Raw genomic sequence first — 26794 nt, 5'->3', positions numbered from 1 at the left:
CTTGGTTTCTGTAATATCCTGAGACCAACGTGGTTATAAAAACACCTATTGCAAATAGGTGTCTCATACCAGTTGGAGAGATTTACCTCTTTTCTCTATTCTTAGTGAAAGGAAATCTAACAAGGGAAATATATATTTGTGCATACGTGGGGGTTAAAGGGTAAGCTGGGAATGGGTAGGATGCATATTATTGAAGATTCTGATTCGACTTTTAGGAGCTGGGTCAGACCATCAGTGTACAAACCTTATATCCCATCTGTTTATAAAGTAAATAAAACAAGAGTTTATATCAGAACAGACACCAATTAATACATACCTAAAAAGAGCATTCAAACTATGTCACTTTTCCCATTTGAAATCAACAGTACAGAGGTCCTTTCTTTCTCAGTTTTCCTGTTCACAATTAAGATGACATTGCCAGGCAATAAGTAAACTCCTATTAAATTCACTGTGAGAATAGAAATTAAAAAGTCAATTAAATTGCTTTTGATTTTTTAAAATAAATTTTATTTTGAACTATGAGGTATTTTTAAAAAAAACCCTGAAATCTGCACTATTCTTGTGTGACTAACAACACAAATCCAATTAATCTTGTCTACTGACATATAGGAACCTTGAATTGTTCTTTTTCTTCCTCACACCCTCTTTTTCTACTTTAACCCCTTCTTTTTTTCCTCTAGCACTCATGAATAGTGCACATCAAAAATGCCCCGTGGAAGAGGTATGTCTGTGAAAATACTATGCTGTTCTTTTTCAAGCGGTGCTTTGCTGATTTCAGCTATCAATCTATGATGGCATAATAATGGTGCAATTGTCAGCTTTTTTCACAATAAACTTTACTTCTCCCCAAATCACATTTGCTATGCAAAGATTCAGCTGAGAGTTAATTTCTTTTTCTTTTCTTTTTTTTGTTATTTAACCACATTTTAAAAAGTTAGTGTGGCCTTTAAAAAAAATAATTGAATGTAAATATGACAAATACAGGATTAGAGAGTTGAGGATTTGATGAGCTTGTTAAAATCGAAAATGCAGTGGATATAAAAAATAAATGTTGATAACTATTAGCCCAGAAATGGTCTCATTATTTGTGTGAATTAATGCCTGAGAATTTAAACTCTGATAAATGGACATTGGATTAATTTTTTAATAAGCAATGCTAAGTAAATTTCTCCTGCACACAATTCTATTAAATATTTACCCAGTAGATTGAAATAGTTTTTCAGGTAAATATCTTTTGTACTGGATTAGATTTTAAAAAAAAATTATTAAACCAAAACCAAAAGTTTGAACTAAAAAACATGTAAGTTTTTTACACAATGTCTAGGAAACAAATTGTCAAAAGATGAGGTTAAGGTTTATTACTCTGTTCTTCATTCATGGAGTGGTGAAAAACAAAAAGGCACAAAAGTATGTGTTAGGATGTGGTAGTCTTGCTTTGATTAATTTTCTTGCTTTTGTTCTTTTCTTTCACAGCTTTCATGTGATTTTAAGCATAATGATATGTATTTAATATTCTGGTAACAGTTTTGGATTTTTTCCTTCTTTTCTCTGCAAGTTGTCTGAACCACACAACTTGCCTTCAGGGATTCTTGAGCTCCTGTGTGTATGTAAATATGTATATTCTGTGTCAATCTCAAAGTATTGCTAAAGAATTGCTTTTAAAAATTTTCTCTTGTGTTAAATACAAATAATTTTTATTTAGATATGGCCATTCTTAGAAATCTGTAGTTTATAATCAAATGCTATGTACAGTCAGTTACGTTTATGATAGCTTGCTGAGAATTTTAGTATTATTATCTTTATTTTGTTGCTGTACAAGTCCAGATTAACTTTGTTTTTCTTTCTTTTACTTTAATAGCTTCTCGGGCTTCTTCTCATACCGAACAGCAGAGAGAGAGAAGGTATAACATGGTCTTTTATATTTCAACCACGTCATCCTAATAGTTGGCTTTAGCGTTCATTTTATCTGATCGTGTCAGGATCCTACTTTTGTCCTTTTCTTCTGTTTTTTTTTTTTTTTCTTTCTGATTTTTCTGTGTGAAAACAGTAATGACTGGAACCAAATAAATTAAATACATTTTAAAAATAATGAGATTTTAAGAAGATGAATTTTTTTGGTCTGAAATGTTAATAAAAACTTATGGCCTCCATTTCTAGCTGATCGTTTCAGGTTGAAAATACTAACTTAAATACACACACACCCCTACAGCTTCTCAGAAAGGGAGCCCCAATTAACCTGTCATAACCTCTGGGTGCTGACATTCTATCCCTTCCTATCCTTTTTTAAAAGTATCCTTTAAACATATAATTGTGCATTTTCTGATGGCAAACTGACAGAAGAAGCTACCATAGCAAATGGTCCATGTAGCCAGATATCCAGCATCCTGCAATGGCCAAGAAAGACATACAACTCATTAATACAGCAAAGCGTTCACCAAGCTTTTCATTCTGTGGACAGCTTCACAATAGAGAGATGTTCTGGATCCTGCCCCCTCCCAACACTGTTTGGGTCTCAAAATATTTTATTATGCAGAATATCTTGAAAGATTCCACAGAGCACAGCTCTGCAATACTGAATATTGGGGGATAGGGAATACATACTTTACTCTTGTAGGCAATTGATTTATACTCGGAAGCATTATCATTATTTCTGCTGTGGTAGCATTTAGAGTTTGGAATCAGGGATTGGGGCCCCATTGTGCTAAGCATTGTTCACAAATATAACAAAAGGACAGTCTCTGCCCCACAGAGTTTGAGGTTTGATTACCCTTGCTTTAACACTGGTGGGAGATTTTCCTAAAATTCTCCATGTAGACAATCCTTTAGGTATCAAAGAACCAAGCCAGGTAAGGCTTTCTAAATCAGCACATTAAATTCCCCCCACCTTCTCCCACTTGTTAGTAGGTAGCCAATGTAGTGTGGTAACATTTAGTATTATTATTAATGATGTTGAGAACTGTCCACTGCCAACCAGATATTCTGAAAAGTGAATAAACTGTTTATTAAATGTATTTAGGAGGGGCAGCATAAGTGATCCTAGAATCACATGTGAACAACGGCATACACAAAAATAAAGAAAATGGCAGTAATTTGATCCATGTCCATAAATTTGAACAAATTAATTGGTTGGAAACTTTAACCTCTTTTCCTCATGATTTCTTCAGATTTGGTCTTCACTCCAAATTACTTGTAGTCTTTGTGAATTTTAAAACTGTGGGATTCAATATGAACAATTCTCCATGAATATTCAATATTCTGTATTCAAACTAAATATAGTTATAATTGGTCAGATATATCACATAGTGGTGTTTTTGTTCTCTGATTAGATTAGTACACAAAAACTCCCAGCGTGAAAACTCACTTGTGTAGCCTTCAATTGGCTTTCTGTGAGTATTCATGTTAGTTAAAACTCAGTCTTGTAAATAATCATAGGAAATTAATACAAATAGCATGGCTGAAGTAAATTCATTAAAAAAATTAGCCTAAATAGTCACAAAAAGTTTGTTGCAGTTTCAACATGTTCTACATGTAATGTGCAACAAAATAAAATAAAAAAAACAATAAATATGAATTAAAAAATCGTGACATGAATGTTGCAATTTGTTTTCTCGCTGGGCTGAACAGGTGAAAAAGTACACATTTAGCCCAATCCTTGCACTATCTGGGCTAAGACATTTTAATTTAAAAAAAAAAAATCTTAAATTTGTTTTGTTGCCTTGCATTATTTCTAAACAGTAGTTAATAATAATCCTTTGCATTTATTAGTGCCTTTCATCAGAAGATTCCCAAACTACTTTATACCATTTTACTTATGGGAAAATTGAAACACAAAGACCCCTTCTAGTGAAGTACTTAAGCACATGCAGGGCCGGCTCCAGGCACCAACATTCCAAGCAGGTGCTTGGGGCAGCACTGTGAAAGGGGCGGCAGTCCGTGTGCCGTCAGGGTGGTGTCTCGTCTTTCCGCGGCAGCGGCAATTCGGCGGCAGCCTCTTTCCTCAGGCTGCCGCAGCGGCAATTCAGCGGCAGCTTTAGTCTGCAGGCTTCCGTGGTGGCAATTCGGCGGCAGCTTCTGTCTTCAGACGTCTTGCTCGGGGCAGCAAAAACGGTAAAGCTGGCCCTGAGCACATGCCTAACTTGAAGTACATGAATAGTCCTGCTGTAGTCAATAGAGTTTCTCTTTTGCTTAGAGGTAGGCATGTACTTAAGTGCTCTGCTGAAAGGGGACCCTGAGTGCTTGCTTGACTGGGGCCAGAAAGGTTAAGTGACTCTATGAAATCATACAAGGCATCTTTGCAAAGTCAGGAATAGAACTGGAACTACTAGAAAAGCATATTATTTTAGTGTTTATTTAAATCATTATTGTAAAACTTGCTAGTCAGTCATTCTTTCCCTCTCCTGCACATCACCGTTTTTATGTTTCTTTGCAGACGTCCTGAGATTACAATAGTTGCTGCTGAGCCTCTCAGACCATCCTCCTGGTTTCCAGGTGGAAATGTCACTCCACAGGGATTAGGATTCCCTCCTCCTTCCCAGGCTAACTGGAGGACAAATGAGCTTGTTCCAGCTGAGGTGAGTAGATAATGGACATATTTACCTTACATGTGTAATTCATGTTAATTTTAAAGTGCAAAGAGGAACAATAACAGCACCAGAACTCATTGTCCTCTTAAAAGAGAACTACTCTGGGCTTTTTTGTATTTTTGTTGTACATGTCAGTGTAGCATTTCTGAATTCATGTAGGGTTTTTTTTTTAATTTTCACATATGGAGACATTAAAATGTTTACCTTTTTTATTTTGTAGCTTCCACCATCTTATGAGCAGGTGATAAAAGAAATTAACCAAGTGCAAGTCAATACAACAAATAACAATAATGCTGCTGCTGCTTCTAGATGCACTGCTACGTCTGCAACACAGACTGACTTTCCAGAGGAAATAATCAGCCATTTGCCAAGAAGTAATGTAAAAAACAACCTACCTACTCTCTGTGAATCTGAAATTGTTCCAGGTAAATGATCTATGGACTTCATATTATCAAAGATTTTACAGATTGTGTTCTGGGTATGCTTTTAAAAATCAATTTAATCCTGTCTACATCCAATAAAAGTATTTCATTTATGTACTAGGTGCTGCTATGAATTACTGCATTTGCTTCTTACTTCTGATGACCTGATATTCCATTCTGGTCTGGGTCAAAAGTAAAGATGTATTGTTCTTTAATATCACCCTAGGCTATAATGGATTTTTCCATTCTAGCTGTACTGGCAATCCTTTTGGGCCAGAGAATCTGAAAAAAATGAATGGAAAAGCAGGGAGGTTGTAGGTCAGGACTGAGATGTCCGCAAAGCTGGTTGGAGAAGCTGCTGTACTATTCCTTGTTCTAGACAGTGCTGGGAAACCCTCAATGTCATGAAACATTTAAAAAAAAAATTTTTTTTTCTTTATTTGATGGATCTTTGAGTATGTTAAAATGAAAGTGCTGCAAGCCAGCAAAGTAATTTTGGACCTATTACTTGTAAATTCTATGCATTTGTGCAAAGATCAATTCCTTTCTGGAGTGTAATGTATTTTTGCCCCCTTGAAAAAGGGAGAATGACAAATGTAACACAAGAAACCGTGAGTTCTAAGTGGAAATAGTTGGTGGATATTCAGTCAGAATGGTTAGAGAGACCAAATGACAAAGTAAATTTGTGTTTAAAATGTATCAGACTACAATTTGAAAGCTTCTCTTTTCTGTCAGCAGTGCAAAGTCCTCTCAGACCTCCCAGGCCTCTCTTAAATAGCAACCCTCTAGAAAACGAGGCTCCCTTAGTTGTCTCTGAAGCGTCTGAAGAATGGAAGTGCCAAGAAAATCCCAGTAATGTGACGGGTCCACTGCCAAAACCAAGATCAAAAGGCAATCTCAGACCTGTGGTCAGAGATATTCAAATCAAATCACAAGACAATCAGGAAGAAGTGAGACAGCCTCGAGCTGAAAGGGAGCCATCTCCAAGTCCGCCAGTATCCCTCTTAGATAATAGTTTATTGGACAATCACATGGTGATGAACAGTATGAATACAGAAAAAAGCCAAAATAGCATTGGTTCAAGGATCAAAGCTTTTGAATCCCAAGCAAATTCTGATATCTCAGGATTATCAAAGAAACCAGAAATTGCTCCACGGTCGTTTGTTCCAAGACCAACTGTTTCTGCAAAGAAGCCAATAGTAGCTCCAAAACCAGAGCTAGGGGCCAGGAGAGCTTCGGGAGAGTCGGGTTCATGGACAGAAAACACACAAAAAGCTGCATGCAGGAAATGGCACCCTCAACCTCAAGAAGCTGGGAGCAATGTCATAACCAAACCTGAATTGCCAAAGAAACCAAAACCTGGCCTTGTAAAAAGTACTAGTAATAATTTGCTTGATGCAAGGAATGGGTCAGCTTCAGAGAACCATGATGGACACAAGAAATTTCCAGTTCCTGCTCCAAGGCCACTCGTTCCCAAAAAGTCTCTTTCTGTAGAAAGTCCTGCCCCACATTCAACCTTACTAAAACCAGTCATCGCTGCTCCCAGTCTCTCGGTAGCTGCCCAAGCACCAGCTTTCAAGTCCCTGAGAGAGTCATCAGCTCCAACGAATCTCTCAACATGTACTTTGCAAAGTCAACCAGTTGGGGAAGGAGATCTTATCAGTTTTGATGATGACGTTTTGCCCCCTAGTTCAGTTAGTGCAGTTCAAGAATGTACCAGTTCTGAAGCAGGTAAGAACAAGTGTAAGGAGATAAATTGTAAACATGGTTACAAATTTGCATGCACATGATATTGTATATATTTACAGTGGTATTGGTATATGTGTATGTAAAATTATATGCTTGTCATTGTATTAAGCTTCATGTGAAATTACAGGGACTCAGAGAGCAATATGATTGATCAATAAGGTTCCCAGGCTGTGTAATTCTGAGAACATGCCAGCTGGATTTATAACTTAATAGCTAAAATAGTATACAATAAGCTCAAAACTATACTCCAGATGCCACCTCCAGAATGCATCATGATCCCTTCTCAGGCGCTGGTGGCATCTTGCCTTATGCTATCTAATCTATCTAGTACTAGTGTCTGAGCACCTGTGGTTCATAGCATCTAGCTCCTGGGTAGTGCAGTAGTATATGTATAGATATTTAGTCCCCATTATGTCAGCGAGAGAAGCAGCAGTGTCCACTGTGTTTTGGGAAATCATGACCCAGCATACTAAAACACCATGCACCATGAGTGGAGGAAATGAGTGCCATTATCATAGAATAATAGAATTGTAAGACTGGAAGGGACCGTGAGAAGTCATCTAGTCCAGGCCCCTGCACTCATGGCAGGAATAAGTATTATCTAGACCATCCCTGACTGATGTTTGTCTAACCTGCTCTTAAAAATCTCCAATGATGGAGATTCCACAACCTCCCTAGGCAATTTATTCCAATGTTTAACCACCCTGACAGTTAGGAAGTTTTTCCTAATGTCCAACCTAAACCACCCTTTCTGCAAGTTTAGCCCATTGCTTCTTGTCCTATCCTCAGAGGTTAACAAGAACAATTTTTCTTCCTCCTCCATGTAACAACCTTTTATGAACTTGAAAACTGTTACCAGGTTCCCTCTCAGTCTTCTCTTCTCAGACTAAACAAACCCAATTTTTTTTAATCTACTCTCACAGGTCATGTTTTCTAGACCTTTAATAATTTTTGTTGCTCTTTTCTGGACTTTCTCCAGTTTGTCTATATCTTTCCTGAAATGTGTCTCCCAGAACTGGACACAATACTCGAGTTGAGGCCTAATCAGCGTGGAGTAGAGCAGAAGAATTACTTCTCAGTTCTTGCTTACAACACTCCTGCTCATACATCCCAGAATGATGTTTGCTTTTTTTGCAACAGCATTACACTGTTGACTCATATTTAGCTTGTGATCCACTGTGACCCCAGATCCCTTTCCACAGTACTCCTTTCTAGGCAGTCATTTCCCATTTTGTACATATGCAATTAATTGTTCCTTCTTAAGTGGAATACTTTGCATTTGTCCTTATCGAATTTCATCATTTCAGATCATTTTGAATTTTAATCCTACCTCCAAAACACTTGCAACCCCTCCCAGGTTAGTATCATCTGCAAACTTTATAAGTGTATTCTCTGTGCCATTATCTAAATCACTGATGAAGATACTGAACAGAACAAGACCCAGAACTGATCCCTGTAGGACCCCACTTGATATTTCCTTCCAGCTTGAGTGTGAGCCACTGATAACTACTCTCTGGGAACAGTTTTCCAATCGATTATGCACCCACCTTATAGTAGCTCCATCTAGGTTATATTTCCCTAGTTTGTTTAGGAGAAGGTCATGTGAGACAGTATGAAAAGCCTTATGAAAGTCAAGATATGCAAGATCTACCACTTCTCCACTATCCACAAGGCTTGTTACCCTTTCAAAGAAAGCTATTAGGTTGGTTTGACCCAATCTGTTCTTGACAAATCCATGCTGACTGTTTCTTATCACCTTATTATCTTCTGGATGTTTGCAAATTGATTGCTTAACTATTTTCTCCATTATCTTTCCGGGTACTGAAGTTAAGATGACTCATCTATAAAACCCTGGGTTGTCTTTATTTCCCTTTTTATAAATTGGTACTATATTTGCCCTTTTCCAGTCCTCTGGAATCTCTCCCGTCTTCCATGACTTTTCAAAGATACCTCCTGAGTCAAAGATTTCCTGATACCTTCCATGACTCAGATACCTTCTGAGTCAGCTCCTTGAGTATTCTAGGATGTGTTTCATCAGGCCCTGGTGACTTTCACAGTTTGTGTTTCCAGTGCACATATTACTTTGTTACATGGACTGCGTGTTTGCTCATATAACTGTAAATTTGTCAGTTAAATCATTTTTCACTTAAAAGCTGCTGTGTGAATTTTTGAAAATTTGGTTGATTCAGCTAAGGTCTTAGGGCTAGAGCTGGGTGAATAATGGATTTTTTTTTCGTTCACTAACAATTTTAAAAAAATCAGAAAAGTTTTTTGTTTTGTATCAAACTAAAAACTTTTATTTAGTTTTTCAGCAACTCAAAATGTCAAAAAAATTTCAAGTAAAAACAAAACGTTTTGCTAATTGTCAGGGTTCCCTGTCCACTCTGAACTCTGGGGTACAGATGTGGGGACCCGCATGAAAGGCCCCCTAAGCTTATATTCCACCAGCTTAGGTTAAAAACTTCCCCAAGGCACAAATTCCTTTCCTTGTCCTTGGATGGTATTGCTGCCACCACCAAGTGATTTAAACAAACATTCAGGGAGTGGCCACTTGGAGCCCTATTCCCCCCCTCCCCCCCAAATATCTCCCCCAAGCCCTTTCACCCCCTTTCCTGGGGAGGCTTGAGAATAATATACCAACCAATAGGTTAACAAAGTAAGCACAGACCAAATCTCTGGTTTTTAGGACACTGAAAATCAATCAGATTCTTAAAAGAAGAATTTTATTTAAAAAAGAAAAAGAATCTCACCTGCAAAATCAGGATGGAAGGTAACTTTACAAGGTAAATAAAAAGATTTAAAACACAGAGGATTTCACTCTGACTGTGCTCCCCAGTTACAAAACAGGAATAAAATTACCTCTTAGCATAGGGAAAATTCACAAGCTAAAACAAAAGATAATCTATTGCATTTCCTTGCTATTACTTACAATTTCTGTAATTTTAGATGCATCATTTCAGGATCTTTTTAGGAGCTGGTTTACCTGCTCGGTCTCTCTCTTTGTCCAGAGAGGGAACAAAACAAAGAGCACAAACAAAACCTTTCCCCCACCCAGATTTGAAAGTATCTTCTTTCCCCATTGGTCCTTCTGGTCAGGTGCCAACTAGGTTAATTGAACTGATTAACCCCTTACAGGTAAGTGATTCTGTACCTCTGGCCAGGAGGGATTTAGTGTTACTGCATACATAAAGGTTGTTACCCTTCCCTTTATATTTATGACACTAATGTTAAAATGTTACATTTCAACCTGACAAATTTTGTTTCCACTTTCAGATGTTTTGAGAAAAGGAAGGAAAAGTAGATGGGGAAAAGAAGGTGTGGTGGTGTTGCTGCCTCCCTTATAAGCTTTAAACCCAGTGGGTAAGCACTTATCTGGGATGTGTGGCTATCCATTGTCATTTATAGTGGCAACTCATAGTTAGGCTTGGCAGAATTTTGGGCAGCGGGGATTCTGTTATAATTTTGACAGATAATATCAATATTTATTTCTAAGCATTTTTTCCCTGATTTTTATCAATTTAAATTTTCACAGGTGTGCCATATTGTGGGGTTTAAGCTTCTTAAAAATGTTTATTTAAATTTTCATAATTGTGGGTCCAGCAGTGGGTGGGGTCAGACAATTATTTAATAAGTACTTGTGGCACCTTAGAGACTAGCAAATTTATTTGAGCATAAGCTTTCGTGAGCTACAGCTCACTTCATCGGATGCATCCGATGAAGTGAGCTGTAGCTCACGAAAGCTTATGCTCAAATAAATTTGTTAGTCTCTAAGGTGCCACAAGTACTCCTTTTCTTTTTTGAATACAGACTAACACGGCTGCTACTCTGAAACCAACAATTATTTAAGGATGGTAGACACTGAGATAGAAAAAGTGAAAACTGTTATAAAGTTCTGACTGTTCAAATGCAAATTTTCAACATCATGTCAAAATATTCAGTGTAAATATCCTTAATTCAAACTCCAATAAGTTCGCAAGCAGAATTTTTCTAACTTTGCTTATCTGTAAATTTTGATTATTATTGATGGAATTTTTTTTTGTCATTTTTTGATTGTGTACAGCGAAGTAGACATTTACCAATAAAAATCTAATCCAAGCCTATTTGTAGTCATTCATGATGACAATGGATAGTCATTTGGCTGGATATAGTGCCTGGTAATTAGGGAACTCACCTGGTATGTGGGAGACGTGAGGTCAAATCCCTATTCTGATGACTGTTTTATTTAACAGCTTCAAGGGGAGAGATTGAGAAAGCCCCATGGCAGAATATTCTGTAGTCTCTTGGCTAGGGCACTCACCTGCAATGCAGGAGACCCAAGGTCAAATTCCTTGTCTTCATCAGGCAGAGGGAAGAATTGCACCGGGGTCTCCCACATCCCAGGTGAGTGCTCTAACCACTGGATTAAAGTTTGTAAGGGAGGTGGTGCCACTATCAGCAGCCACCACAAAAGGTTTTGACTTTTTCGGTTTAGTCAAAACTGTTTGGCAAACTTGACAAAATCTGCAAATAGTGTTGGTTGACCTGAAACTGCATATTATAGCAAATAATCTATTTGTCAGAAAAATTTGAGGCCCTTTTGAAAATCCCATTCGGCCCCTATCTGCATCTTTAGATATCTAAATATCTTTGAAAATATGGCCCTCAGAATTTAGATCATAGGCCCTGTTCCTGCAGTGAATGGACCCTGATGCCCACACAGAGCTCCTCACAGAATTGGGAATTTAGATTGTAAATTCCATGAGGTGCAGTGACTGTCTTTCTATGTTTTGGTATAGTTCCTTGCACAGGATTGAAGGGTCCATTGTGGTAGGAACTATACAAAAACGTAGTGTGTGTGTATATATATTATTTCAGTTATGTTTACACACACTAATTAATATCACATAGCTTTTATTTGCTAAATTTTTCTTTCTTGAACTTTGATAACCTTACAAAAACAGGTTTTTCTTGATAAGAATCCAAGCATGTGCTGATTTAAGCCTGTTCATGGGCCACATAGTACTGTAATAGCTGTTGCTAACATAAAATAACATACTGGAGACTTTTAAAAACAGTAAACAATTTACTTAACTTATTTTTGAGAATTGTACAGATAGCTGTTGTTGGCTTGCCTGCCTAGCTCCAAGTGCAAGCCATGTCCTTCTGCTGTTAAGGCTCATTACATACAACACTAAGGGTAACTTTGGTTCCTACTCCAGAGTTCCAGCTATCATTACAATACCATCAGTTTTTAAGCAGAATTCCCAACTGCAATCCATAAGGAGTGCCTCTTAAAAGCAGATGATACAATAAAGCCCAGGGTGAATGAAATATATTTTTGAAAATGTGAATTTGGGAGTGAGGGGGGTGGAGTGTGTGAGAGAGAGAGACAGAGAAGGGTCTAGCACTTTTTTAGCTGTTTGCTTCACTTAGCATTAAAAAGTTCAGCTATTTAGAAACTGATACATAAATAGTGCATAGCTGTCACATTAAGTTTATATTTATTAATGGTAATGTGTTCCCATTATAACTTGTGCTTTGCATAATTGGATGGAATTTTGATTTACTACCTCTTCCTTTCTGTATTGACGTAATAACTCCAGGGTGGATTTAGGAAGGAAACTGTAGAAGCGCCTTGTATATTAAGTTCAGTACTACTGATAGCAATACATGTATTTTCAGAACTGCTTTGAATCATTTGCTAACAGACAGATTTTAAAAGAAGTGAAATAAGGCTGACCCAGCATTCTGTTGGCAATGAAATGTGCTGCAATGTAGGATGAGCCTTTTTCTTCGTGGACTGCTGGGATCTGGAACACTGCAGAAGCAGTATCATTCCCTGGGGGAAGAGAGAACTTTTGAATGACTTGAGAATTACTTCCTAGTCCACTCCAGGAAATGTAATGGGACTGGAAATGACTGGCTCTGAATAGAGTTATTTTTAGCTCTTTTTGTCTAGAGGGGTGTTGCTGCAGTGCAGAGCAGAGCATGAGTGTTTGGAAAAAAGTCTTAAAGTAAAATTTGTACTTCAGAGGTTAAAGGAAACAAACAAATATAAATACTCTGGAGTCCAGCTGGCAAGCAGTGAGGCAGAATTCTTACATTTAAAGGTCCAGTACAAAGAAAACAGAAAAGACAGTTTCTCACCTTCTTGTAACTGTTGTTCTTCGAGATGTGTTGTTCACGTCCATTCCAATCAGGTGTGGCATGCTGCGTGCACAGTCATCAGAAACTTTTTCCCTTAACAGCTCCTGTCAAGTCGGCCAGGAAGCCCCCTGGAATGGCACCCTCAATATATGACCCTGCCGACCCGACTTCCCTTCGGTTCCTTCTTGCCGGCTACTCCGACAGAGGGGAAGGAGGGTGGGAATGGATGTGAACAACACATCGCGAAGAACAACAGTTACAAGAAGGCGAGTAACCGTCTTTTCTTCTTCGAGTGCTTGTTCACGATTCCAATCAGGTGACTCCCAAACTCTCCCACAGGGGAGGTGTTGGAGTTAAGTAATCACTGACTGGAGCACCGCACTACCAAGAGCTGCATTGTCTCTAGCATGCTGGGTGATGGCATAGTGGGTGGCAAACATGTGCACCGAGGACCAGGTCGCTGCTCTTTAGATCTCTTGGATGGGTACCTGGGCCAGGAAAGCGGTGGATGAGGATTGCGCTCTTGTCAAGTGGGCCATTATAGCCAGGGCTGGGACCTTGGCAAGGTCATAACATGTCCTGATGCAGTCCGTAATCCAGGGAGAGATGCATTGTGAGGAGACCGGAAGACCTTTCATTTGGTCTGCCACCACTACAAACAGCTGGTTTGACTTCCTGAAAGGCTTTGTGTGCTCAGTATAGAACACTAGCGCGCTCTGCACATCTAATGAGTAGAACCTCTGCTCCTGTGCATTAGCATGTGGCTTGGGATAGAAAACTGGTAGAAAAATGTCCTGGCTGAGGTGGAATTGGGATATCACCTTGGGCAGGAAAGCTGGGTGCCATCTGAGCTGTACCTTATCCTTGTGGAAGACTGTGGAGTGGGGGTCGGAAGTTAGTGCTTTTAACTCTGACACCCTCCTGGCCCATGTGATGGCAACCAGAAAGGCCACCTTCCATGAGAGATACAGAAGGGAACATGTAGCCAGCGACTTGAATGGGGCTCCCATTAGTCTAGCTAGGACCAGGTTGACATCCCAAATCGTACCAGTGGGCGAGACTGAGGGTATAGCCGTTCCATGCCCTTAAAGAAACGGCCCACCATAGGATTGGCGAAGACTGAACACCCCAACTCTCCCGGGTGGAATGCTGAGATGGCTGTGAGGTGCACCCTGATGGTTGATCCGGCCAGGCCTTGCCGAATTAGGTGCAGTAGATAGTCCAGGATGAAAGGTATAGATACCTGAAGTGGGGATATGCGACTGCGATTGCACCAGCATGAGAACCGTTTCCACTTGGCCAGGTAGGTGGCCCTGGTGGAAGGTTTCCTGCTACCAAGCAGCACCTCCTTCACCGATTCTGTGCACTGGAGCTCCCTTGCATTTAACCATGAAGCTTCCAAGCCATGAGGTGGAGGGACTGGAGGTCCGAGTGAAGGAGGCAACCATGGTCCTGTGTAGTCAGATCGGGAAGGAGCTGCAGTGTGATGGGGGTGCCCACTGACAGCTCCAGAAGCATGGTGTACCAATGTTGGCGTGGCCATGCTGGAGCGAGCAGAATTACCTCCGCTTTGTCCCTGTGGATCTTGAGGAGAACCTTGTGGATGAGTGGTATCGGTGGGAAGGCATACAGTAGACAGTTCCTCAGTGCATCATGAACGTGTCTGAGATAGAGCCCAGACTGTGTGTTTGGAAGGAGCAAAATGTTGGACACTTCCTGTTGCTCCTGGTGGCGAATAGGTCTACCCGGGGAAATCCCCACCTTTGGAAGATGGAATGTATGACTTCCGGACGGGTGGACCACTTGTGGTTGCGGAATGACCTGCTGAGGTGGTCCGTAAGCTCATTCTGTACTCCAGGGAGTTAGTATGCCTCCAGGTGAATGGAGTGGGCTACATAAAACTCCCACAGGTGGAGAGCCTCCTGACAGAGAGGGGAGGAGTGGGCTGCACCCTACTTGTTTATGTAAAACATGGGGGTGGTGTTGTCAGTCATCACCGCCACACGTTGACCTTGCAATATGGTCTGGCAGGCTAGTCTCACCGCTCTGAGTTCCTTTATATTGATGTGGAGCAAGATCTCGGACTGCAACCATGTGCCCTGAGTCTGTAGGTCTCCTAGGTGTGCCCCCCAACTCAGGTCTGACGCGTCCATTACTAAGGTCATGGACAGTTGAGGGGTGGTGAAAGGGACTCCTTTGCAGACCATGCGAGGGTCTGACCACCAGCCTATGGTATCTAAGACTCGTGATGGTACTGTTACTACCGAGTCTAAACTGTCTTGACCCAGGTGATAAGCTGAGGTGAGCCATGCCTGGAATGGCCTAAACCTCAGCCTGGCATGCCTGACCACATAGGTGCATGCCGCCATGTGCCCCAGGAGGCTGAGGCATGTCCTTGCAGTAGTGGCGGGTTATTGTCTGAGAGTCTGAATGACGTATGACAATGTTTGGAATCTGGACTCTGGTAGTATCGCTCTTGCCTGAACCGAGTCCAGCACCACCCCAATGAATTCTATTCGTTGGGTGGGTGACAACATTGATTTGTCCACATTGAGGAGGAGACCTGGTCTCTGGAAGGTGTCTCTGACTAACCGGACCTGGGACTCCACCTGCTTCCTGGAATGCCCCCACAACAGCCAGTCATTGAGGTAGGGATAAACCTGCACCTGCCTCTTTCGGAGAAAAGCCATGACCACGGACATACATTTGGTGTGCACTTGAGGGGCTGTTGATAACCCAAATGAGAGCACTGTGAACTGATAATGTATGAGGTCGACAACAAACCTCAGGAAATGTCTGTGGGGTGGCCAGATGGCTATATGAAAGTATGTGTCTTTCATGTTGAGGGCAGCGTACCAGTCCCCTGGATCCAGGGAAGGGATAATTGTGCTTATGGAGACCATGCGGAACTTCAGCTTTACCAAGAATTGGTTGAGTCCTCACAGATCTAAGATGGGTCTGAGACACCCTTTGCTTTGGGGATTAGGAAATAATGGGAATAGAATCCCTTTCCCCATAGCTCCTGAGGAACCTCCTCCACTGCCCTATGGTGAGGAGCGCCTGCACCTCCTGGATAAGGAGTTGCTCATGAGAGGGGTCCCTGAAGAGGGACAGGGAAGGGGGGTAGAAGGGAGGGGAAGAGCAGAATTGGAGATAATATCCCACTTCTACCGTACGAAGAACCCAGTGGACCAATGTTTTATGGGACCATGCACGGTAGAAGTGGGATAGATGGTTCAAAAAACGGGGGGAAGGATCCTTAGTGGTGGCTGCTATGCTATCTTCGGGCGTCCCTTCAAAACCCTTACTTGGATCCTGACGATGGCTTGGTCAGTCCCTGCCCTTGGCCTGAGGGAGGGTTGGAGGGTCTATGCCTGGAATTCCTGCCCCTACAGTGGTATGTATCCTGCCTCGGGTGGGGGTGGTATTGCCACTGCTGCTGTAGGGGCTGAGGCTTGAAGGGCTTTTTCTGGGTAACAGGTGTGTGCATCCCCAGAGATTTCATTGTTTCCCTCGAGTCTTTGAGGCTGTGAAGCCTCGAGTTTGTCTGGTCCAAAAACAGCCCTGCACCCTCAAAGGGAAGGTCCTGCAGGGTCTGCTGAACTTCCGGTGGAAGCCCGGAAGCTTGGAGCCACGCTGTTCTCCTCATGACAACCCTCCCCCCCCCCCCCCCGAGGCGAAGTCGCATTCCTTCCTAGTCCTCGGCTTGAAAGCCTTGCAGATCTTACAGCGTTCGGACTGGTGCGCCTCCCCTGGACACCTCAAGCACGAGTCGTGAGGGTCGCTGTTTGGCCTAGGTTTCCTGCATACACCGCAAGATTTAAATCCTTGGCCTTGAGGCATGCCCTGGAGCCCAAGGCAGGGTGAGGGGAGAACAACCCACTCACCAAGACTATCCTAACTACTACACAATTAACTACAAAACAAAAGAAAAACTGTGTAGAACTACGTAATGGCTAAGGGAACACTCGCAAGCAAGCAAAACGTAGTTCGAACGCCGTCACACAAGAAGGAACAGAAGGGGGGGTCAGGTCAGCAGGGTCATATATTGAGCGCCATGAGGGCACCAATCCAGGGGGCTCCCTGGCTGACCTGACAGGAGCTGCTGAGGGGAAAAGTTTCCGACGACTGTGCACGCAGCGCGCGCGCCCACCTGATTGGAATCGACGTGAACAATCACTTGAAGAAGAATCATAGCTACATACGCTACAGATTGCCCCACCAATCCAAGAGAAATTAAATAAATATTGAACCAGAAATCCTGTGCTAACACAGAGAATTGCCAGAAAAATCAGCACTCCACCAGAAAAGAAGATTACCACTCTGTTCACCTTTCTGATAGCTTACACTTATCCTATGGACACATATGAAAAGAATACTGGGTTCAATTTTTCAAGGTGGACATTTTAATTACAAACTCAAAAATTCAGTATAGAAAAATTAGACTTTAGTTGTCTGACTTCTCCCGTAGTCAGATGGTAATGATTTTGTTAATGTAGGAAGTAGGCTTGTTTGCTTACCCTATCTCCTATCTGCAGAAGACAAAAGGATTTGCCTGTGGTCTCACTCACTCAACACCAGTGTGAATCAGGATTAACACCAATGAAATCAGTAAAGTTGCCTAGGTGTTGGTGAGTTCAGAATCGTGCCCCCTATCTCTTGTTACTATTGGCAGCACTATGACTTAACAAAGGATCCACAAGAAAAGCATTTGCGCAGTAAAAAATATGGTGACATATTGCACTAACATTAGGTGCTTTCCATGTTCCCATAGGAACAGCTTTAGGTTAGCCAGATGAATCCACAGTAAAATGCTTTGTAAAGACATGAAGAATAGCTATAATCTGCTCCCAATTCCCCAGACCTTTGCATTTGTAATGAATAATGACATAGCAAAATGCCAGGGCTCCACACTTGTTGTTATGGCAACCCTAGAACAGAAGAAAGGGCTTTTGTAGGCGGTGCTTGGGATACAGCACTTATGACTTGTTTGTAAAAGAACAGTTTTACATCACAAATTATAATGTACAGAAACTTAATATTTCTGAAATGCAGCTAAAATATGCTTGTCTGGTGCCTAGACCTATGAATTAACACTGTACAGATACATCGCTGCTTTAGTTAGAGCCTGCCACAAATATAACACAGCAATCTGTTCTACAGAAAGAGTGAGTCAAACACAAATGTAAGCACACGTGATGAAACAGATTCTGTGGCATCACAACAATTCAACTAGCTTGCTAAAAACTAATATAAACATTAATGAATGTATCCTTATAGCACCCCTGTCAGGTAGAGAGGTGTTCCATCCCCATTTTGCAAGTGGGGAATTGAGGTACAGGAAGCTTAAAGCCCTGACTTTTAAGAGTGCTCAGCACCCAGAACTTCAGATGGAGGCATTGGGTGTTCAGCACTTATGAAAAACAAACCCCAAGCAACTTTCCCAAGGCCACATAGGAGGTAGAGCCTTAATTCCAACCCAGATCTCCTGAGTCCCAATCCAGCCTAAACCTTCCTTGACAAGGCCTGGGTTTATATCATAATGAAATGACTCAAGGCTCAGGAAGAGAGAGAGGCCAAAAGTCAACCACTCAAAATGTACGAGCATCTATTTTGAGTGTAGTTCTTAAAGTGTTAGTGCTTTAATAAAGGTTTGTGGTGTTCGAGATTTTTTATGTTTTTCCAAGTTATGATCTGTGCATTTGTGACCTCATATAGTCAGAGGTTTCAGTAATCAACCAGTTGGATTCTGCATCTGACAAATCCATTTTTACAAAGACATAGGATGGAAATCCTAGCCCCATTTCACCCATAGCATGTATATGGTGTTCATCCTCCTGTACCCTCAGATGCATAGGGTGTCCAAAACTTTCTGCAGTGTACTTTGGTCTTGTGCTGGTCTGTTCAGACTTTTGAGTGTCATGTTGGTGGATTTCGCTTTTTCTCCATTGTTGTGCATAATGTTTCCCTAGGTCGCCCTCTTTTATTCTTCCCAGGTGGAAGTCATGTTGGTGGCATCCTTAAAGCATGTCCTAAGTATGTCCATCATCGTCGTCTTACCATTTTAAATTATTTAGTTTCTTTTGCTTTAGTTAGAATTTTTGATGTTGCAAGAAACTCTTTCCACTGTATTCTGAAGCTTTTCCCTAGGCATTTACTTTGGAACAAGTTAATCTTCTTATCAATTTCAGTTGTGGATTTCCATGCTTCTGCTTCATAAAGGAGGAGACACACAATGCTGATATTAAAAATTTGTATTTTGGTATCAGTGCCAATCATGCTACTTTTCCAAATCTTTTCAAGCTTTTGAAAAATGCTGCTTTTGATATTCATTGCTTGTCATTACTGTACACCTCACTCCCTAGTCAGGTAAAAAGATTTACTACTTCTAGTGTCTCCCTCTACTCTGATGGATGCTTTTGGGACATTGATAGCAGTATATTTTGTCTTCCCCTTGTTGATAAACAAATCAGCTCGTTTGCTGTGTCTACCAAAAGCTGGGACTTTTCTTCAATTACAGGATGCGCTGAACTAAACAGAACAATGTCATCAGCAAAAACGAGATCATCCAATAGTGCTTAATCATTTATCCATAAAATTAATTAGTTGCCTTCTCCATGACATAGTCAATGACCAGTGCGAACAATAGTGGGGACATAATGCACCTTTGCCTTACTCCAATTGTCACTGCAAACCATTGGTTGATGTTGTCACCATCTCTTACTGCACACTTTGGTATGTGTATGTGTTGCTGTTATAATATGTTTAGCAGAGGTTCTCGGACTTCATTGCACCATGACCGCCTTCCAACAAAAAAAATTACCACACGACCCCAGGAGGAGGGACTGAGATCTGAGCCTACCCAAGCCCGCTGTCCTGGTGGGGGGACAACGCTGTAGCCTGAGCCCTACCACCCCAAGTAGGGGGGCCAAAACCGAAGCCCAAGGGCTTGTAACCTGAGCCCCGCCACCCAAGGTTGAAGCCCTCAGGCGGTGTGCTCAGGCTTCAGCTTCGGCCCCTAGTGGTGGGGCTTGGGCTTGGGCTTCGGCCCTGGGTGGTGGGGATGAGGTTTCGGCTTCGGCTTCGGCCCTGGGCCCCAGCAAGTATAATGCCATCCGTGGCGACCCCATTAAAACAGGGTCGCAACCCACAGTTTGAGAACTGCTGTGTTACAGCATCAGCATTGACACTGAACAGACAGGCAAGGAGACATGCCCCTTGTCTTGAAGGGCTTACAAATGACCAAATAAAGTCTAATGCAAGTTTGTTTAAGATGGGGAAATAATGCAGTTGCGTTATTAAAACATGTATTTAAATTAGAGACCTTCAAATGATTTTACATAGAAATCCTTTATGCTACAGGGAGTTTTATATGGAATGGAGTTGCTAATTATTTTATTTTTTGCCTTCCTGATAGGATGGTTAGATTCAGATCTTTTTCAAAAAATGTCTTCCCATTCACTAATTGAGATTTTCCTGATACACCAGAGCTATATTTGGCCCATGCACTTTATGAGGAATTGACTTGATTTGTAGACAGAAATAGCATATCGTACATCTGGAGTTGAGAGGTTTCCTTCATGAGCTCCATCGCATTAGTGTATTTCCATTGTACAACCATGGCTATTGCTGCATTTCATATTATGCCTATTTCTCTCATAATTATAGTAGGAAAGTTCAATTTTGTCTGCAGGGAAAACAAAGATCCACCATCTTCTGTCAGTCAGTCAAGTATGGACCCTTCTGTATTTTTGGGGAAGCGTGGTAACTAGATGTGACCTGTGGCTTGGATATGGTCATTAGAGCAAAAGATAATTAAGAAGATCTATTAACAATTACATTTGAATATTCCCTAAGTTACTTAAAAATATACAGTCTGGGACCTGTCTGTTATAGGACATTGCCTGGCTTCTTCTTTTTAATTGTTTCCTTGTAATAGGAGATCTGGCACTTCTATGCATGCTTCTAGCCTAGTATGGGCCAGACCTAGCCTTAGAAGAATGTAGCTTCTCTTAGTGAGTGTGGAAGTGAGAGTTCTAGTCTATTTCATCCTGCAGTTTATAAGAGGAGGTGATCTTGGATCTGAAGCATGTTTTTAAGTCTTCAATGCTTTACTGAACAGGAGCCATAGGGTGTGTTCCTAGTATGCTTTCCTGAATAACTGGGCTGGCTGCTGGAAGTCTCTATGTGGGCAGGGAAAGACGAAATCCTCCTTTCCAGGACACTGGCCCGATGTCTACACAGCAACTAGAAACCAGCAGCTAGCCTGTGCCAGCCAACTTGGGCTCGTGGGGCTTGGGTTGTGGGGCTCGGTAGACTTCTGGGCTCAGGCTGGAGTCCGAGCACTGGGACTCTCCCATCCCTTAGGGTCCTAGAGCCTGGGCTCCAGCCTGAGCCCAGAAGTCTACACAGCAATGAAACAGCCCCGCAGCCCGAGCCAGCTGGCATGGGCCAGCCACAGGTTTTTCTTTGTTTAGACATACCCCACAGTGACAGCAGATCAACTTTATGGCTGCCACTCCAGTGTTCGATCTGGAGTGGTCTCTGCAGCCCTATTGTCCCTCCTTCCCAGATCTGCATAGGGATGGGTCAGCTGACTTCCTCTCCCAACTAATCCCAAAAGCCACGGAATGAAGAGCACCACAGGAAATTTTCTTACAGCTGGGCCCCCGAGCATGCATATGTTACACACCCCTGTGCAAGCTCCTGAAATCCTGCCTCCTGTGCAGCTGAACTGCACTGGATTTCACTGTGGATTTTACCTGCAACCAGGTGTGGGCAGACCTTGCCCATAGCACCTATCATGCTGGAGAACGGTGTATATTAGGGGTCACTCACCCACCAGTGAAAGGCTAGTGTGGACTATGCAGCCGAAAGATGACAGGAATGGTTTTTAAAAACAATAACTTCTCCAAATCAAAATACAGGGGAAATTTTGGGTAGGCAGAATATGATTAACCAAGCTGGAATTTAGGCAGGACACCTATGTTAATACCTCAAATCTTGCAAATAGGGGCAATTGTAATGTCTGAGCAGTCAGGCCCTTTTTTTTTTTTTTTTTTTTTTTAACATATCCACCAGGCAGTACTTCCATTAGCACTGTACCACCTATCACTATACTAGCGTTGGTTCAGTATTGGTTCCATTCTGGTTTGGAATTCTGTCTATTGAATCTCCAACCATATTTCCAGCAGCACCTAGGTTTATCCTTGAAAGTCTCCCTTTAAGTGTGGATAGGCATGATTCTACTCAGGCTGTGAAGTGGTTTCATCGAGATGAGATTTTAATAAATCTCTCTGTGTTTTTAAAGAGGGTGGTCTAATCCTAGAAGACCCAGATAGCCATCTTGAGTTTGTATGTGTCTCAGTCCAGTAGCTTATTTAATATATAATTAAACATTTCAAGTAGACGCAGTGCATACTTCTGTAATATGTGACGGGGCAAGGCCAGATGGCTATAGAAAAGTAGTGGGAGATAGATATATTAGCTCCAGGCTAAACAAATCCCTGGTACCAGGATAAGTGAAACGGTAGCTACTCCAGGTCAATTAAGACACCTGAGGCCACTTATGAACTTTCCAGAAGGCAGGGAGAATGCTAGGTTGATTGGGACACCTGAAGCCAATCAGGGGCTGGCTGAAACTAGTTAAAAGCCTCCCAGTTAGTCAGGTGGGTGTGCCTGTCAGGAGCTGTGGGAGGAAGTTGTGCTGTTGGAGAGACTGAGTAGTACACACCATATCAGGCACAAGGAAGGAGGCCCTGAGGTAAGGGTGAAGTGGAGCTTGAGGAAGTGAGGGCTGCTGTGGGGGAAGTAGCCCAGGAAATTGTACATGTCATGTTTCTAAAAGGTCAGCTACCATAGCTGATACTATTAGGGTCCCTGGGCTGGAGCCCGGAGTAGAGGGTGGGCCCGGGCCCCCCCCACCCCCACCTTTGCCCCCTGATTAATCACTGAGACTGGGAGACAACAGAGACCGTGCAAGGAAGGATAACTTCTCCTCACCTCCCTTGCTGGCTTATGATGAAAATGGCTCAGTAGACTGTGACCCTTGTCTCTAGAGAGAGAAGGGTTACTTGCAGGGTCACAGTGAGTCTCTGAGGCTAGCGAAATCCGCCAGGAAACGTGGGACGCACGGAGGCAAGGACAGAGCTTTGTCACAAATAGTAATGTTATGATGCCAACAGATCAGCGTTCCCAGGGCTATTATGTCATTCTTGGATGTATTGAGAGCACTATTTCCAGGACTTAGTCAAAACCGGGTGGCTTTTTCAAAAATACATAATAAATATTAGATTTCCCACTTTCCTCGATCTACCTGTTTGGAGGTTCCCCCCATTTTTGTTGAGGTATCTGTCACATCTTTTACTTTTCTGAGAAGAAAGGAACATAAAACAGATAGCTCATCTTATTGTCTCCTAGCTATGGACTAACAATAACAGCTTCAGAAAGATAGCCACCACCTTCCTCGAAATAAAGGCAAATATCTGCTACATCATCCCTTTATTTTTTGGTGTGGAACAAGGATGGTAAAATATGGCTTGGTGAAATATGTCTGTCTCTTCTAAGCCAGTAGAACCAAGAGAAAATATATATGGTAGTCAGATGTACACTGCATTTTCCCCCAACTTAAGCACATATGTAGGGGAATATGTTATCAAAGGGAGGTTATAAAATAAACTCTTTTATTTGCGGTCACAGAAAAGTCAGACTCTGGAAAATACAGGCTGTGAAAAGCATATAAAAGGATTATTAAACAAAAATGATAGTAGTCTACTGATATTGGTGTTATCTGAAGAATGCACTAGAAGATTAATTTACTCAAGTTGTGAGTGTATTTTCTACTTTCACACTTTTCTGAATCATGCTCAAACCATGCCCAATTGTTGTTAAATACCTTTAAAAAAATCCATATGCTGTCAGTCCCATTACACAAAGCAGCATAGTAGTGTACCAGACAATTTTCACTAACACAACTCTGGGGAAAGGAATGACACAAACAAGTTAATGAGGTTTAAACTAATTTTGAGGTGACAATAGTATTATTGAACATAAGATAATGAGTGAAAAATTCATGTTCCAAAAAATGCTTTTCTTAGCCTTGTGACAAATACCACATAGATGAAGATTTAATGGTGACTTTTTCTTCAGGGTTACCTGTGTAGAGCAGTCTCTCTAGAACAGCACTAAATATTGGTAAAAGGGGTGGAGAGAGAAAAATGGAAACTGTTGACAACTAGGGGCTTGTTGCAACCTATGTCCCCATCCTATAAAAATACAGGCATGGGCTTCACTTTAAGCAGATGAGTAGTCCCATTTGACTTAACTCTGCATATATCTTTGCAAGATTGGGGCGTCAATATACAGCTTTTGAAAAATCCTTCTTAGTGACCTCAACAAAATGCCCATTTACAAAGACAGCTCAATGTGTGGATGTAGATATTTGTATGAGATCCACAGTACAAAGCAGTATATATTGAGGGGGTGTTTGAGTGACCTGTTCAGCTCTAATATAGAAACTGGCTACCATAGGGAATATTCTCTAAGTGAAATTATCTTCATTGGGCCTATTTTTAATGGAATGATGTAGTTAGAATATACCTCCCTCCCCATCCGTAATCCAAATTTGAAAGCATTTAAATGAAAACGTGATTTTTAACAAGACCATTCAGAGGTAAACACTATTTTTTTTAATGTTTAAAAACTCTAATTTAAATCTTTAGGTAGCCAATATTTCATTTTCTTGGTAAACTGCATCAGATTCTGTTACTTACAATTTTTTAGAAGAAATGCTGTCCTCCCACAGTCTTTTATTAATGCAAATTTTGAAAAGTTAACTTAAAGAAGTGATTTTATATTTTACCCCAGGGAGGCTATCATTTTCTGGTGAGTGCATTTCCTTTAATTCTACTTTGTCCTTTTCTGCCTTCAATGAAAAGAAGAAACTGGAGAATTTAAAGGAACACCCACTGTGCTTCCTTATTTAAGTGCCTCTGACACTTAATAACATCTTGTCTAGCTAGCACACATCTGAAACGGCTGCCACATGAGATCAGTGCTTATTTGCAGGGGCTTCTGTGTGAATGGTGGATGGGAGTCATGGTGAATTTGTTGGTCAGAATACATCTCCCATTTCCATCTGTTGCAATTATAGTGCAGTAATTGTTGGCATCTTAGTGTATGGGAATGGATACTGCAAGAGGAAGAAATAGTACTTGATAATATGGAGTGGATATAAAATAGATACATGTTCCTTGGCATGGAGACAATAGGAGTCCTGCCAGAATAAGGAGTTATTTGTTTATCCCAAAACATTTCTATGACCGTCTTCTGCATGGTATCAGAACAATTCATAAACCATAATCAATTAAGTGTTAACTTCCTGTTAAGCATGGGAAGTAATCCCATTTTACAGATAGAGAAACAGTGGCCCAGAGAGGTTGAGTGACTTGCCCAGGGTCACCAAGGAATGTCTGTCACGTAGCCAGGAATAGAACCCAGCTTTGACTCTAATCTTATATTTTAACCACAAGACAAGCCTTCCGCATTACTTCAGGATTATGATCTGTAAAAAAGCAACACAAATTTCAAGGAAAACCTGACTTAGCCACTTATTAAGAGATGGAGGGGGCACGAAAAGGACTTTGTAACCAGAGCCTAGTATTTGCAATGGAATATGTTGTTTGCTTTTGGTAGATCTTTTATCTTCTGTGTGATGACGTAGCTCTTTTACAGATACATTCACGCCTATGTGTGCATATTAGAGCAACTGCTTTGGAACATGTTTCCCTAAAGCTGTACTGACTTCCTAAATCATTGTTATCCAGAAGAGCATTTGCTGTTGGACTATGATTTTAATAGTCCTGAAAAGCATTTGGAACGTGGTTTAAGTTAACTCATCTTTGAATCTCTTCTCAGTGCACATTTAGAAAAAAGTACATTATTTACTAAGGGCAAAGTAATCTGCTTTCATTAGCTTTATATTTATTGTCTCTTGATACTGAGATGGTGATTTTTCCCTTAGTCATGAAGTATACAAGTGGTTGAATAATGAATGAAGTGTCTGTCAAGGTGTGTGTTTAACAAAGACATGCTAAATAAGTTGTGTTTTTTCATTAGATCCCTTTCAATTCCCCTTCAAAAATGAGCCTGCAAAGGAACAGACAGTTCAACCAGCTATAGCACGAAAGCCTACTGTGATCAGAATCCCATCTAAACCAGGGAAATGTAAGTCCTTCACACTTTTATTTCTTATCTGAAGTTTTCAGAGAGACTTCAATAAATAAATCATTTGATCAGAAATCACTATTGAAATACTGAATTACCTAAAGCTAGTTACATTAACTGCTAGAAAAATCTTAGCCAAAATAATTTCATCCCTGTCAATACTAAACAGTGAAGTCATGTTTACATCTTTCTAGAAAACAGTAATTAAAGAATAGTTTAATACAAAGATGCTAACTTTGTTTCTCTAGCAAATGTAGACACTCCTATGGAAGCTCACGCCTTTTGTATTAAACTCTTCGTTAGTTTTCTAGAAAGATGTAAACGTGACTTCATTGCTTAATATTGACAGGGATGAAATTATTTTGGCTCTAAAATCCACAGCTGTTCAAGTACTGGCATTTTGCTGGTGTTTTTTAGAAATAATTAAAAAAAAATAGCACCACAAACCTTGGATACCAAAAGTGGCATTTTGGTCCCATCTTGACCATTAACCACAATGTCTTCCATCTCCCAATCCATGCCACCAAGAGCTGGAACTGATTAACCCTCACAAAGCAGGAAAGCTGCAGAGGAGAAGCATTAGATGTCTTAGTCCTGAAATCTTCAATCTGTTGAGTGCTTTATTGCATGTTGCCAAGATTCAGATTTCGTAAACTAAAAATTTTCACCCTGGGGTTGCTTCCCAAAACA

General features: G+C 41.1%; 1 protein-coding gene across 2 annotated transcripts in view; it reads left to right on the top strand.

The window, feature by feature from the left end:
• Positions 1-26794, top strand: part of SH3D19 (SH3 domain containing 19) — a 118175-nt gene that overhangs the window by 60744 nt on the left and 30637 nt on the right. The window contains exons 4-8 of one of the 2 annotated variants that reach the window (XM_074950983.1): positions 1859-1901; positions 4430-4571; positions 4804-5008; positions 5744-6736; positions 25997-26104. In XM_074950983.1, the coding sequence (XP_074807084.1) occupies positions 1859-1901; positions 4430-4571; positions 4804-5008; positions 5744-6736; positions 25997-26104 (1491 nt within the window). Of the gene's footprint in view, positions 1-1858; positions 1902-4429; positions 4572-4803; positions 5009-5740; positions 6737-25996; positions 26105-26794 lie in introns of both variants that reach the window. The other variant, XM_074950982.1, reaches the window with a different exon arrangement.

The sequence above is a fragment of the Natator depressus genome, chromosome 4, assembly GCF_965152275.1.
Source record: "Natator depressus isolate rNatDep1 chromosome 4, rNatDep2.hap1, whole genome shotgun sequence".
Classification (NCBI taxonomy): Eukaryota; Metazoa; Chordata; order Testudines; family Cheloniidae; genus Natator; species Natator depressus.
Note: the sequence above shows the minus strand (reverse complement) of the source record. Positions and strands in the feature narration are given on the sequence as shown.